At 37.6% G+C, this 15,583-nt stretch overlaps 1 protein-coding gene across 4 annotated transcripts in view; it reads left to right on the top strand.

Moving 5' to 3' along the window:
- The window catches only part of MYLK (myosin light chain kinase), a 208,371-nt gene that overhangs the window by 147,794 nt on the left and 44,994 nt on the right, over positions 1 to 15,583 (top strand). For all 4 annotated transcript variants that reach the window (XM_082056742.1, XM_082056741.1, XM_082056743.1 and 1 more), the window contains exons 18-20: positions 1,144 to 1,227; positions 12,564 to 12,614; positions 13,804 to 13,931. In XM_082056742.1, the coding sequence (XP_081912868.1) occupies positions 1,144 to 1,227; positions 12,564 to 12,614; positions 13,804 to 13,931 (263 nt within the window). The remainder of the gene's footprint in view (positions 1 to 1,143; positions 1,228 to 12,563; positions 12,615 to 13,803; positions 13,932 to 15,583) is intronic.

The following is a 15,583-nucleotide window of genomic DNA, read 5'->3' as shown; positions in this document are numbered from 1 at the left end:
GGAGTGTTTTACTTCAGTTGTCAAATTAGCTCAGGGACCAATCCCTAGAATCTGAGTGTCTGAACTCAGCTCTAGCACAGCCCTCCTCTCTGAATTGTTTGCTAGGATATTCTGTCTTCCCATGTTAACTTTTTGGAAACTTAGAGACACCCACTTTCATGCTCTGGTACCTAAAAGTAGGTGACTGAAGTAGATGGTTTCATAACATTTATGTTACCCTTTCTCTGGTAACTAAATTTCAGACAGCTATCTCATGCAGAAATCCTCTGAAAGATGAATACTTGAAAGCTATAAATGAATACAGCTATTGCTGAGATCATAATCCAGATTTGGGATCTTTCTTCCAAAAAGAAATCTCAAGATCAAACAGTCTCATATGTGGAGCTCATTAGAATTTGAATTACATCACATGCTCAACCTGGGATAACCTTGCTGAAAAAAAGGTTTCACCTTCTGGTTGTGTGTGTCTCTGTCATATGAGATACATGTGGAAGGGAGCTTGTACTGACTCCCCGCTGCTTGTGGAGCCTGTAGTGCTGAGTAGTTGCTGGATATGAGCTGTGTAATCTTGAGAACAAAGAAATCCATCAAACTTGAGTCCTGTGTTGTCCCTTTCATCATTTTTCTATAAGAATGAACCAATGTGTAACAATAACTTCTTGGAAAGATTTAAACATACAAAGGAAATGCTCCTTTTCAAAATGTGTTCATCTACGTAGATCACATAGCCAATGGAATAACCGAATGACATGGCAAGAGGTTCTTTTTGATGAAATGATGCTTCAAATCTGCCCTTCTTTCCCTCTTCCATGCACTGCCTAAAGCAGATTTGCACACATTGTACTTTGTTTCAATCAGTTTTAAAAGACCTATCAGTTTAGATGGTGTTTCTTGTCTAGTTGTTTTCTTAGGTTCTCAGTACAGCTGCTTTCACAGAGGGCTTTTTCTTCTCTGCTCCCTCTTCCTTTTAGAATGTGACATTCTCCTGGAAGTCTGTCCAGAAACTATTTTCTTAGAAACTAAAGGGGCAGCAGTTTCCTCTAACTTTGCAGAAAGATCCTAAACAAACTGATGTTAATAGGCAGCTTTTTCATTATTGATTTTTAAATAGGATTTACATTTTATTGTTTGTTTTCATTGCAGATGCCTCTGCAAAGACCTCAAAGTCTGCTGAGAAGAAGACCAAGAAGCCTAAGACCACACTTCCCCCTGTGCTGCCAACAGAGAGTAAGTGACAGTGATTTCTGATTACTTCCTTTACACTGGAAACAAAAGAGTGCTTTGGGATTCTGTGGTCATTCCCTTTTGTTTGCAGACACAGTATCAGAAGCTTGTGCTGTTTCTTTAACCCTTACACATAAGTCATGCGAAATGAGTTTTTGCCTTGTGGGGATTAGTGTTGAAACTCTGAGTTCAGACCTAGCCCACTCTATTCTCAGTTTTCCATAATAATGCAATAAACTTATGACACAGATTTATTTTTGGCTGCTTCCCCAAGAGCACAGAAATTCTCGAGTAGTTTTCTTCAACTTGTGTTGTGTCCTGTGTAGACAAAATACTGTCTTACCATTGGTAGTCAAGGTATCTTGTCTGAAATGTCCTGTGGTATAATCTGTCCTTCTTTCTATGGCCATGGGGAGTGGTTTGGTGAGTGTTACGTTCCTTGTTTAAAGCACAGATTCTTTAATTGCTTTTAATGCTTTCTGAAATAACAAATGAGCCATAAATTCCCATGCTTACTGTTCTGCATACATGTGTTTTAAATGGTAAGGTCAACAAAATAATGTCAGTTTAGAAATTCTTAATACCACTACTGCTTTTGAAATTAAGCGTCCATGGGATACAAATCTCTCTTAAATCAAACACTGGACTTTGAAAGTTGTTTTTGTATTTCTAAGATGCCCACCATGTGAGTTCCTAAATAAGATATGAAACACGGTCCTAATGGAAACATGAAATATTTTATCCAGCTCTCTCAAATCTAAAACAAAACAAAACAACCCACAACACTATAATCTGATTTTCCAGCATGGAACATTTTCAGCTGTTTTCAGCAGGGCTCAGTGCAGTTTTGTACTGATTGATGATCACAGGTAGTAATTGTACTTCTGGAATTGTTGACTTGCACAGAGCTATACCCTGGGCTTACAGCTATTTCTGAGTTGCTGGCTGAGCATTTTAACTTTACCTACACCTCATCGTTCGGGGTGTGGGAAGGGTCACACTGACATGCTCCACCTCTGCACCTGGGCTTCAAATGCTGTAAATAATAGCAATTAAGAACAATCATTTGTTCTTGCAGATCAGCAGAAAAGAACGTTTTAAAGCTATTTAAAGCTCCACAGGATAGTGTTTTTAACAGTGTTTTCTATGCCCATGAGTGTGTACGTTTCCTCTGATCCTCCCAGCAGTGTTATCAATTGCAGCTTTCCCAGGAGAAAGTGTGAATCAGGAACTAAGTCTAAATATGCAGATACATGTCATGATCCACATCCTGCTGAAATCACTGCTTGTCTTGCTGTTGATTTTACTGGAAATTGGATATAGGTAGCAAAACAGAAGCTAGCAATTCTGTCTTAAGAAGTTATTGGGAAAATAAAGTTGAAATACCGGTGAATGGTTTTCTTAAGGTTGTTCCATAGCATATTGCATCAGTGATTAAAGTTCTTGAACTTCTCATAAGCTCTTTTTTCAAAATACATTTAAAACATCTTTACTGTTGAACTGAAAACATCAAGGTAACCAGAGAGAATGTTAGGAAGTTGGGCTTTGGAAGAGACTTTGGAAAAATGCATATTTAATTTTAAAAGGATTTGGCTGCAGAGATTCCACAGGTGGTGTTTAACATCTCAGCCTCGGTCACTGAGGATTGCAGATATTTTTCTGCCTGAAATGAGTGTTGTGTTTGTATGTTTGTCAGGGGCAAAATATACAAAACTGATCCAGTAGGCTTCACAATTTCAGTTTAAACAGAAACTCTTTTCAGACGCAGAGATTTTAAAGTTCCTTACCTGAAAGAGAATGGGCTTAACAAGTCAGATACTTGCATCTTTACTGTATTTATCTTGAAAAGAAGGTTAATAAAGAATGACTGTGAAGTAAGATGTCCCTATCTAATACGAAGATAAATTTTTAGTCAGATGTTTTCTAGTCTTTGTCACCACATCAACTCACCAACAGTCCTAATGGCAAGTAGAGTGTGGGGAATAATATTGAAGAAACAGAGAACAAAATTTCTTAATAAGCCAAATGAATAATTTTGAATAGTGAACAGTGAATTTGGTCACAACAGTGTATACTGTATGGGGTACCGAAGCTATATACTCTGTTATATTTAGAAATACTTCTCAGGGGGGGGAAAAACCATTTTCTGTAAGAAAGTACATGTCAAATTTCATGGTTACCAGTTATGTCAAACTTTTCTCCTTTCAGATAAATTATAAGTGATCCACTTCCCCCCCCCTCCAGGAGAAACCTTCAGAAAAGTAATTAACTTTTAGTTCCAGAAAGCAAAAATTGATACATTTCTTTTTGTGAGAGATTGAATGTTGTCAGTGTGTTTAATCTGTAGACTTCATCTCACTGTGGGAACAGCTGCTGACCCAGGTCATTTGACTGCTCATTCTGGCAATGTTATTTTATTACTGGAAACTTGGGGTTTGTAAGCTACAGAAGTCCAATCATAAGTAAAATTTTGAGCATTACCGCTTCTAAAATGCAATATATAGTAGACTCTGGTTTAGAATAACCAGTTTTTCTCAAAAAAAAAAATCTAAGAATGCAGTTTTTAACAGTATCTCTGAATGGATGCATGCAGTGTTTATGTGCATAAAGATTGCTCTCATGCTAGTAAATTAGGAAAATTACGATATATTTTTTTGCTCACAATTATTATTCTGCCACCAGAATTTAGTAATAATTATGACTCTGCAGAATGCCACTCTGTAATGATAAATAGAATAGCACTCGGTAATGATAAGTAGATTAAATAATAATGTTTATCAATCCTGAGGAAGAAGGAAGGAATGACACCTCTTTTTTAATGTTGGAATTGGTTCATTCTTCACTGACTGTACTGATTTAGGTTTTGTCGCTTGTGTCTTTGCTATGTGGATGTGAAATGCCACTGAGTTAGAATAATAAAGTGTTGTATTTCTTCTGCACAGATATAAAAGACTAGAAGAAGCAGTGGAAAATTGGAACCTTTCATTATTTATCATACTCCATGCTATGCTAGAAAATCAGTGGATAATCTAAGGGTCTTCTAGTTCGACATAACCCTGCAGCAGAAATACTAAGCTAAAAATTCTCACCACTTGAACATTTCTCTGGTGAGCACCTGCTGTAAAGGTCTTTGGGCACCCTATCCCCATTGAAATAAGATGTGCAGTTAGCCCAAGATCACACATTCATTTGCAGGCCTAGAACTCAAATTTCTTCATCCTCCGTCTTTCGAGTAGTTTGCTTGCCACATCCAAAATACTACAGTGTTTTTTTAAAAAGACATCCCAAAAATTTACATAAAACATAAGTTTTCCAAAAGGCAGATTTTTTTTAATCAATTTTTTTTTTTGAGAGAGAGGTACTGGGGGAAAAGACATATTACAACAATTAAATGTTCTTTCTTGAACCTGACCAGGGCTGAGCAAAGCAACATAACTTTACTATAGTAGGAAGAAGCTTTATCCCGACCATTGCTACTGAGAACAGAATGGGCTTTAATGTTTTAGAAAATAGCCCACCTAAATCTAAGCATTGGATTAAAGTGTTTGGAAAGAAATGCCCACTGGTTTTTGTAGGGCTAATTCACAGCACTACTTCCAGTAAATATTAAGAAATGGCAACTATCACTTGTCATAATCAGTGGTATGAAAACCTCACAGGATATCCTGGGTTCCCTCATCAGAGTAATACACTTGTTAAACCAGCTGTTCCCATACCCAATCCACACATATTAAAGGGATGACCCAGTGCAGAGCCTCATTGCACAAATAAAAGTTCTTCTGCTCAGTTAAAAGTAAAGTTATATCAAAGAAAATAACTTCCTCCATACACCTTCAAGTAAAGGGGCCCAAAATACATTACTTAGCAGTATTTGGTATCTTGCTGATATAAATCTGTTATATCTGCTACTATGTAAAATCCGTTTGATTTCCTGTCAAACACATTTTTTGGTTAAGTAATGATGCATTTTCTTGCTGACAGTTGTTAATAAAATGTCGCCGCTGACATTGTCCAGATCAAATCTTCTGCAAGGCTGCACTGTTATCTTCCCATTTCTTGACATTGTTCGTACTTGAACAGAAGGCTGAGCAATGGCATCTCTGAAGGAGCGTGTCATAAATGTAACTAAGTCAGACAGGACTCCTTGTCATTTATATCTTATTTTCCATAGCGGGTGGGTTTCTAGGCATTTTAATTGCCATGGAAAAGTTATGAGTCAGTGGCCAAGTGATTAGTACGCAGCTCTGTTATTTACTCTTCAATAAACAATCTTGTCAGAGAATCCAATTCCAAAAGCACCATCATTAAAACATTAGACTTGATGTGCCCAGTTTAGATAATATATAACTAAATCAGTAAACATTTCAAGTGTTTTCTTGATTTCCATTCTATCAATATAATATGAATACAAAACATTTCCAAATCTTCCTTTCATGTCACATTGTTTTGTCCTCACTATAGAATGTGCTGATTTCTAAGGGAAGAACTCAGTTACTAAGGGAGTAAATAATCAGGCCAGAGATGTTCTTTCAATCGCAGAAATAAGAGCACTGTGTAGCAGCTGTAATCTGGTGATGGTGCTGCTGCTGTCCTCTTTGGTCCCTGAGGGAGTCTGAGATGCTTTTAAGGGTCAACGAGGCCGTTCATATCAGTTCTCTCCGTTCCACTCATTTCCCAGTAGGTCCATGCTGCTCTGCTCATGGCTGGTGCAAAAAGAACTACGAGATTTTCTGCACAGTGAGTGCAAGTACTCGGTGTGTTGGAAGAATACGAGTTACATTGCCAGGGAAGGCTCTGACCAAACTTTTTCAAGGAAAATAATTAATGTTTTTTTTTTTCTAAGAGAAGCTGAAACTTCCTCTTTTAGTCTATGTAAATACAATTGCCATGAGCTAGTTTTGAGACCTAGACTTTATTTCTCTGAAACTCGGAATAATGAAAGGTGCTGATATCATTCCTCAGGACTGGAGTCCAAGAATAAGGAGCTGTGGCACAAGGCCAACCACACTAGCTGAAGTTAGAAGGCGATGTAAGATTTAACTTGGTGATTCTGAAGGTTTATTGCCTCCACAGATGGAAAGAAAATTCAGTTACTGTACGTTTAAAGAAAGCAATGGAGAAACACTGATTTGTTGTGTAAATCACCTCTCCTTGATGCCCAGTTCAGCACTGTTTAGTTAATGCCAGGTATGCATTTTGAATCTCTGCCAGCTTACTTTACAGCTTGCACCAGACTGACATTTTCTGAGTTAATATTGGCACAGAACAGTATTTTCCATGTGTTTTTCATACAGTCCATCCTACATAGCTGTATGTTGACAGAAGAAGACAGAAATGTTTATTGGCTGTCTCATGCAGAGAGAAATGAGAACAGTTTTTGCAACGTGGCCTTGAACTGAGGAGATGCCACACACAATTAATTCCCAGTTCAGTTATTGACTAGAAATGGCAGCACTGAGGCATGTAATAGAAGCATTGACCAAAGTTTCTCCTCTATAAAACAGGGACCTCAATCTAATGGCTTAATTAATGTGCAAAAATATATAACATCTAGCTTTTCCCACTGAAAGCATTTGGATCTTCTGAATGTCCAAATGACCTGACAGTATTTTCCTACTTACTAGACTGAGTATCAGGCTAGTAATCTAGTTTAGATTGCTGTTCCTGCACACTTTGGCACAGCATTTTAGCATCTAATTGTAGCTGTTCTCACAGGACACGAGAAATATGAAAATGAAATCTAGATTTAAGAAATCAACGTTGCTGTCTTGCTCTCAGCAGAACTTTTAGTGGAATGCACGTGAGCTGGGTTCTTTGTAAGCTCTATTTGATACTGCAACTTTTCTGCTCAGATCAGCTTTAATTGCAGAAATTGCTCAAGCACTGTCCTAGGAAAGTGCTATGGAATTGATTCTTCCTCCAGCTGAGCTGTTTTAAAATACTGAGTCACTTTCACTGTACTGTCTTGCATTATTGAAGCTCTTAGTGTGCTCGTATACGTGAGCTCTCTCTTGACTGGAATGCATGAGTATTTCCGGGATTTTAATTTTTATTTTGAGGAGGTGGCTGAATTTTTTTTCAATTAGAGGACAATCTCTGCTTGATTTAGAAAGTAAATATGGGATGTTGCAACAAAATGACAGTTGTTTCTAATGAAAAATATAAAAGCTATTAAAAACTCTTTTGAAACATGCACACTCAAATAAGTGTCTTGTATGGCATTTAGTTTTTTAATTTCTGTCTGTCATCAAATTTAAGCCAGAGTTGCTTTTTATTTTATTGTATGTAGATAATAAACAGTTATTTGGAAACAGTATGGGGAATTTACTCTTTGAGAAGCAATGAAGCAGCACTGTTCAAGCATTCAAACCTTGATACAGTGATCAGGCTACTGGTGCTAGTGCATTGTCACTGTCATTCTTCCCTGCAGCAATTAGTGTAGGTTCATGAATGTATGAATAAATTGGTAAGTAATGATGTGTTGTCTTTTTCTACTACAATTGTAGCAATCATCTGTCTCCTATTTCATTTTGTCTGTGCTAATGCCTATAATAAGTTTCTGTACCATCAAGGAAGTCTATAGCAGAAGATAGAACTAAATAATTAATTGCCTTGACCATAAGGTCAAGTGTTTTATTTTTTCTGTACTTCTAGGTGTCAGTCACTCCTTTTTTTCCAGCAGAGCAGTGAGTAGTGAAGCTTTACAGACAACAGTCACCTTTGATTCAGCCTCTGATATCTACCCCCAGAGGGATCTGAAGGAGGTTGCACAGTGATTCATTTACACGTGGGAGAGAGAGACTTCATAATGTCACATCCCACATGTCTGAAGCGTTCAAGTGAGATGGGGAAGAAGGAGCAGAGACTTGAAGCTGGGTTTTCCATCTCCTGTATAAATATTCTTGTTACCATGATATGTGAAGACTTTGCAGACATGAGTTCTTTTTTTCAGCTTCTCTTAAAGGAAACTGAAAATAAACCGATTTAGATACTCTCAGTAGATGAAATCTTTAAAAGTTTTACGTGAGGAGAAAATAGTTTCCTATGTGTCTATAGTATTAGAGTATGTCATTAGCCCTTCTGCTATTCTGAGCTAAAATGAGGCTATTCCTGTAGCAGAAAGGAGCAGAGAAATGTCTTGGTCCTTATGCTAATGGAGTTAGGTATTTACTATACTCTTGCACAAGGTGCTGAAATCCATCACTATTGAAGACATGCGCATAATTTTAGGCACGTCCCTCAAGGAAGACAGTAGGAATTATGGACTGGTTGGAAATGCTATCCTGAGTACTGATGTTTTTTTCAGATTGTAAGGGTTTTACTTCATGCTTTATGAAAGCAAGTTGTGCAGAGAGCGATTTCAGGGGAGGGCTATGCCTATTTTTAGTAAAATTCCAAAAAAGGGAAACAAAAAAGAAGGATGGAGGCTTCTGAACATATCTGCTCTCACGAATTCAACATCAGGACAAAGAATGGCACAACCAAACATCCCACAGCTATTGGTCTATATGGGATCTTTCCCTTTTTTAGTTTATGTCCCCCTCCAAATACAAGCTCTCTAAGAGGCAAACCTGCCTATAGAGTTATGTAAATACCAGCCCTGTAATGTTTACATTAAGTTGTTTCTAGAAGGCAGATTCATTTAAGGAGAAAATATTATGTCCTTTTTCTTCCAGACTGGTTTTCAGCTTCAGCCTGTTTCAATGTAAATATCCAGAGAGACAAACTGCCTTTTTTAAAAAAAAAAAAAAGCAGAAGAGGCAGACTTGAACTAAAGTTTCCAAGAGGCTGAAATATTTTAATGAAAACAATCATTTGACCTTGTCAACTTTGGGTAATCTTATTAGATTTTTTTTACTAACTGTCTCCAGCAGGTTTTGAAATAAAAGTTGCATTTCAGAAAAAATGCATGAGATGAGCTGATATTCTCAAGGAAGACCTAAGAACAGTGGAGTGTGCCCTATTAGCCAAAGAAGGCAGCTGCACAGACCCTGAGACACATCCTTGGATTTATCCCCTTCCACACTGCCCCTGCCTTTCATTTCTGCTCAGGGCTATTTGTGTCTGCAAAACAGGATATTCAGACAGACCTTCCAGCAACCCTTTGCAATCTGCATGGTTTGATGAAGTCCAGTGACAGTCTGTATATCCTCAGTTAAGTGAATATAATGTCCTGGTGGGTAAAAACTAAACAACAAACACATTTTTTTATATTTGCATATAAAAAGTAGTACCCTAGCTGAATGAGGTGATGGATTCATGTTCTTTGCTTTGCCGCTATGGAAATCTTCATTTTGGTGAGGGCCTTTTGAACTGTCTTAAGCAAAGCCCTTGGTTTTCCAGGGCTAGAAGGGACACCATGCATTTATTCCACTTACAGGGTAAATTAATACCTGGTGGTTCATTATACATCCTATCCTGTATAGAAACATTGTTCTTTATTAGTGATGAGTTGAAAGTCACTGACTGTAGTTGTGAATGCACAGATTATGTTATTGAGGTTCCTTCTGTGATTAACTGAAAGTGGCTGATAGAAGGCAGAGAAAATGAGAGTAGTATCTTGAGTACATAGGTATCCATTCTTTGCATATATTGTGCAGAGGCAGAGAGTGACATTGTTAGCCAGGAGGAAAAAAAAAAATAATAAATTAAAAATAACATCTTAAGAATCAGAATGAAACGTGAACATTTGGAGAGTGTGATGATTCCACAAGCACCTTGCTTGTTAACTTAGATGCTACAAATAAATGTACAATGTAGACCAAGAGGTGATAGCTGATTGAAAATCATGCTGGATTAAGGAATTTACTTTTCCTCCTATTTGTCTGCGGTGACATTTCTGAAAAATAGCAGTAGTATCTGCAGCCCAAGATGGCACTTGACAAATATGGTGGTTTTTCCTCATTGTTGGTGCTCTTTGCTCTTATCAGGCTAATGGAGTGTGGAAGTAATCAAACTCATGTAATTGCTTTAGCTTGTATGAAAAGCCATTGTAGTTCTGAGGAGATGCTCAACAGCTATTTCATTCTCTGTTTAGAGAAGAGCAGAGAATCTGATGTCAAATACAGCACACGTACACACACAAATATTCACATGTTTTTAAATTGTATAACTGAGCTAGTTTCATGGGATTACGCACCTAATGAATACCTAAAGGATTACATCCATTAATAGGGATGTTTAACAGCAGGTGATAGGCCAGACTCCACAGCCCTTCCAGCTGGTACCTGACCGTATAGGCAGTTTCATCCATGTAACTGTAACTACAGCCTGAAATAAATGAGAGAGAGTTTTAGCCCAGGGTGTGACCATAAAACAAAACACCACTTGTCGCCTCTGCTCATATAGCTTGAGCAGGACAGAGGAGCTGGAGATGTATTTGCTGTCACTACTACAGCAGCTAGGGTACATGGCAGTCTGTTGGTGGCCCAAAATGGGTCTCTTTAACAAGCAGTAGTGCTCTTTGAAGGCCTCCAGTTAAACAGGAGGTCAAATGGAAGACATGGCAGGACAGGTACCCAGATCATGGCCTGGTGGTCCACTTATACTGAGATAAACACCTCACAAGTATGAATCTAAACCTTTAATTAGTTCTGTTAAGCCGATAGTCATTATAGAAGGACTTCTTGGGACACATCTGACTATTCATTTTGACTCATCCATAAGTACTGCAAGAATAGCCTACCTCTGCGATGTTGCATTTCTGGTTACAACAAAATCAATAAAGACAGAGCATATAAAAGCTAAGCATACTTTGAGAGAAAATTACTATGAAATTAAAGTTTAAAAAAAGAAGGTGGCAACAGCTTCTTCTATATACAACGCATAGTCAAATATTCCCCAAAATGAACTGAAAAAACTGTGCTGTTAACAGCTAAACCATAATATATTTATTAAAGCATTTGGTCTTTTAACAACCTATAGCACATCAGTTACTATTTCCAGTGACTCTGAAATTTAAAATCAATCTCCACATCTGTCTGTTGCTTGAGCTGTAGTGTTATAATGTGAACCCCATGGCGGGTTCACAACTGATGGCTCCTTATTCATGGGGCGCCAGGTGATGTATTCCCTGGGTAGCATGCACAGCTGGGAGTTTGCTGTGGCAAAGGGGGTTAAAATAAAAGACTGCCTGTATTGGTTTGGAGTTTTGAAGATTTTTTTTGCTGCTCAGTGTCTTTGATATAACATAAGTAAACAATGAACCGAAAAATTCAGACCTTTTGAGATTGTTATGACTATCACTAGGCACATATGTATATGCTGCCAGATATTCAAAAGCACTGAGCAGACACTGCCTTCATCAGAGGCAATAACATCTTCAAAGCCAGACTACTTCAATCAAGCTGCCTGCTTGAGCAGAAGAAAATAGGAAATGTCCTTTCAGAGCAGAGGCCATCCTCTGACAAGGATGCTTTGGATAGCAGATAAAAAGAGAGTGCTCTCCAAGGAATGAACCCCTCCACTTCTGGAATTCAGTGGTTTGAAGGCATTCAGACTGTTATATTTAATGGCCACCACTAGACCTAACTCTGAACCTTTTGAACCTGTTTATGTTTTTGTCTTGCAAAACATTACTTGTCTGCAAACATATCATATGTGTGCTATATTTTTAAATGCTTCTTTTGCTACTTTCATGCCTGCTGCCCAGTAACTTAATTTGGTGGCCCTTAGTTCTACTTGTGAAAAATAGCTACTAGTCATTTTCTACCTACCTGTCTTCTCTTTCTTTCTACCTACCAATCACAATTTGTTGAATATTGTCTTCCCAATATTTGTGTGCCCAGGTTTTAAATTCAGTTTTGACTCTTTCTTTTGTGAATAAAGCAAAACGCTGTCCCTGCCCAAGGAAGAGGATGAGGCAGAGGGGCAATACTAGTGTTTACTGCCTGTATATTGCTTATTTGCTAGCTCACCAGTGGTGTAAGAAGTAATATGTGGTGTTAACTGCCCTAATTTTAAGTGACCACATTCAGCATTGACAATGCTGGAAATCTGAGCTGAAATTCAGTATGAGACTGATCTTGTCCCTATGTTTTCACCCCAGTTAAACCGCTATAAGGAATGGAGTATCACAGAGTATAGGAGATATGTAGCAAATTGCTTTGATTCTTTAAAAAGTTCCAGATTCGACTGTGAGTATTCTGAGGATCATTCAGGATAATAAAAGGGGATTTTTTAAAGTATTTTTAATTCTTGAGTTTAATATGCTGAAAGAACATATTAGATTCTCAACTGCCAACAAAGTATCACTATGGATGTAAGCTTTGCATTTAGGTTGGTACCTTCCAAAGTTCACCTTTTAATTAACTTTTTCAAAATTTTTTTTAATTAACTAGGTGAAGCAACAGTGAAGAAGAAACCAGCTCCAAAGACTCCTCCAAAAGCAGGTAATTTGTTGCATGTGTCATCCTGTAGGAATAAATAAAAAACAATAATGTTTTAAAGAACAGACAACACATTTTTAGGTAGAGCTGTTTGCCTACTAAATTTGTTTGGATATGTGATTAAAGGGTGAGTATGAAGTTTTATGAGGAGAAAACTGGAAAGCAAAGTCCATTTTTCAAACTCGCCCTTAAGGTTACATTACACTAAGACTTAAATGATGAGCATGCAAAAAAGTTTATATTGAATAAGCCATAGCAAGATCCTACCAAATGTCAGCAGTAGTATTGCAACAACACACCTGAGCCATCAGTGAAAGAGATTTCAGTGCCTTAAAACTTTGTCAGACTTTCCAATTGTTCAAGCTCATTTCTTCTCATATGTGTGCCTCAGCCTAGTTTGCTTCATGAGTTTCAAATCACAAAACACTTTTCAGAAAACGAGTCTAGGGGAAGAAGAAAAAAAACAAAACAACAACAACAAAACCACACTTTGTTTTAATTACACTGAAAAGAAAAAGAAAGCACATTTTTCATACCCAGTAGCCCTGTGCTTTGGACAGGAATGTTACATTTGCCAGGAGGTCATTCTAATTTTGGAGAATGCCATTGATCGTTTCTGTCAAAGTGTTCTCGAATCTGCTCGCATACACATGCACACAAACCCCCCCAAATATTTTTTCCACTGTGCTGCTCCTGTAAAGCAACAGAAGAGGTTTCACTCTGGAGTGGTCCAGGCTGTGATATTTCTGGCATCTGTCCTGAGCAGCTACCAGGGCTCTGGCACACTCAGTATCACACCCAACAGCTGGGGAGCAGCACATTAGCAAAAGAGATGTTCTGCCATTTGCTGATACTCAGGCAGTGAGAGGGAAGAGGAGGAGAAATACCTGATCCAGACATGGAGTAGTATGAATATTTGGAATTGGTGGTAGGTCTTAACACTTTGGATTTCTGTACATTGATCTTGCATGAGAAAACTTCTGATGGGTAGACTCCTATTGCTTCACTACAGTAGAATTAACGATGTCCACAATTGTTTCATTGCAAGCAACAAAAGAATACTAATCTGGATTTCAAATGCTGCTCTGAAACTGTGCAGCTGAGAGGTGTATATGTTTTGAATTTTAAGAAAAATAGGAAGCACAGTCACCTAAAGAGAGATATTTTATTTTTTTTATTTTTTTTTCATCAGCTGCTCCTCCTCAGATTACTCAGTTCCCAGAAGACAGAAAAGTCCGTGCGGGTGAATCAGTGGAACTGTTTGCCAAGGTGGTAGGAACAACACCCATAACTTGCACCTGGATGAAATTCCGTAAGCAGGTAAATTGTTTTCTGGTCCATTTTAAAGACAATTGAAAAAGTAGAGCTGGAAAGAAACTCCAATGACCCACCTTGTCCATCTCCCTTCCCTAGAAACTGGCAAAGTCCATTGTAATTCCTACCAGATGTTTTTCTCACCTCTGCTTAAAACTTTCCAATAATAAAGATTTCACAGCCTCCATTAGCAGCCTATAGCAGTGCTTAAATATCCATAGTTTTAGAAATTTCTTCCTAATGCCAACCTAAATCTTTCCTGCTACAGTTTAAACCCTTTGCTGCCTGTCCCCTCCTATAACAAATGACCGTTCCTTTGAGAAAAGCCTTAGACAATGTAATTAAAGGGTAGGTGATGTGAAAGATATGGGTATCTGAAAAGTCCCTGTCACAGAAAATGCTTCTCTCCTTCAAAAATAACCTCTTCTTCATTCATGCTTGGTCTAAAGTTATGTCAGAGGGGCAAAATGCCATATAAGAAGCCTGAGTGAAATGTCTTACAACACAGGCGTCACCAAGCAAGACACAACCGGAATTATGCTGCTGTGAGTGCTCTCACCCCTCAAAGTTTAAAGTTACTCCTACTTGAATTAATTTCCTTGAACTATATTATATGTGTCCATAAGGGCAGTTTCTAAAGAGAGTTGCTTTAACAAATAATAAAACCACTCTAAATCAAATAACCCAATATGCAAGTACAAACTGGAAGATGAAGTGCCATGTTAGGACAAGCAAATGTAAATATGTACTGTAGATGCTCTTCTGTTTATTTCATTCTGACCTCATTATGCACTCTGTAGAACATAAATAACAACATCTCTTCCTACAAGAAAGTTTAGACTCTAAATCTAGATGTGTCAGCATTTAATTGAAAGAATTCAAAACAGTTTGCTAGTGCAAAGAGTATTTCAGAGTCCATCTTTGCTAACCCTAAATAAACTCTTACTTTAGAGGAAAGGATGTTTGTTTGTTTGATTTTTTTTTTACTGAACTCCTACATTTTCTTAAAATTCTCTAGTTTCAAGATTGGAGTTAAAAAGTGGCCTACTCATTTCTACAAAAATAGGTCTCAGAAGCTCCAGTGACATTCAGTGTCCAGTTTTGTTGAGCTTTGTATTAACACATGGGTAAAATATAGTCTTCAAAAGAGAGTTTCTGGTTTGTGCAGAGTTCTGAGTTCATTGTTGAATACAGCAATCCTATTTACACAGATTTCAAGGCCATTTCTATATATGAAATCTGTGTGATAACAGAGAACAGCAGCCATATCAGATCCATAACCTGTGATTCTACACCTTTTTTTCTTTGTAAAAGGTTATTTTTACCATATTTATACTTCATTTAGTTATTCATTATGAGACAATCGGAAGGTTTGCAAAATCATACATTAAAATGACATCTAAATTTTTTAATGGTGATATAGAAAGGAAAAAAAATTCAGGAAGGTTAATAAACAGTGTATGAGAACAAGTGAGGGCAGCAATCTTTCTTTTATTAAATTAAATGGGGAGCCAGTGACTATGTATCATGCTGCAGCATTATTTTTCTTTTTGGCTTATACTTACCACACATTGTTTTATTCTTGGATTTCTGCCTCTTCTATAAACGTGGTTGATTTCAACTCTGTTCCAGTCACAGTTCTAAAAGTGAAAATCACC

This window comes from Streptopelia decaocto, assembly GCF_964273445.1.
Source record: "Streptopelia decaocto genome assembly, chromosome: 6".
Taxonomy (NCBI): Eukaryota; Metazoa; Chordata; class Aves; order Columbiformes; family Columbidae; genus Streptopelia; species Streptopelia decaocto.
Note: the sequence above shows the minus strand (reverse complement) of the source record. Positions and strands in the feature narration are given on the sequence as shown.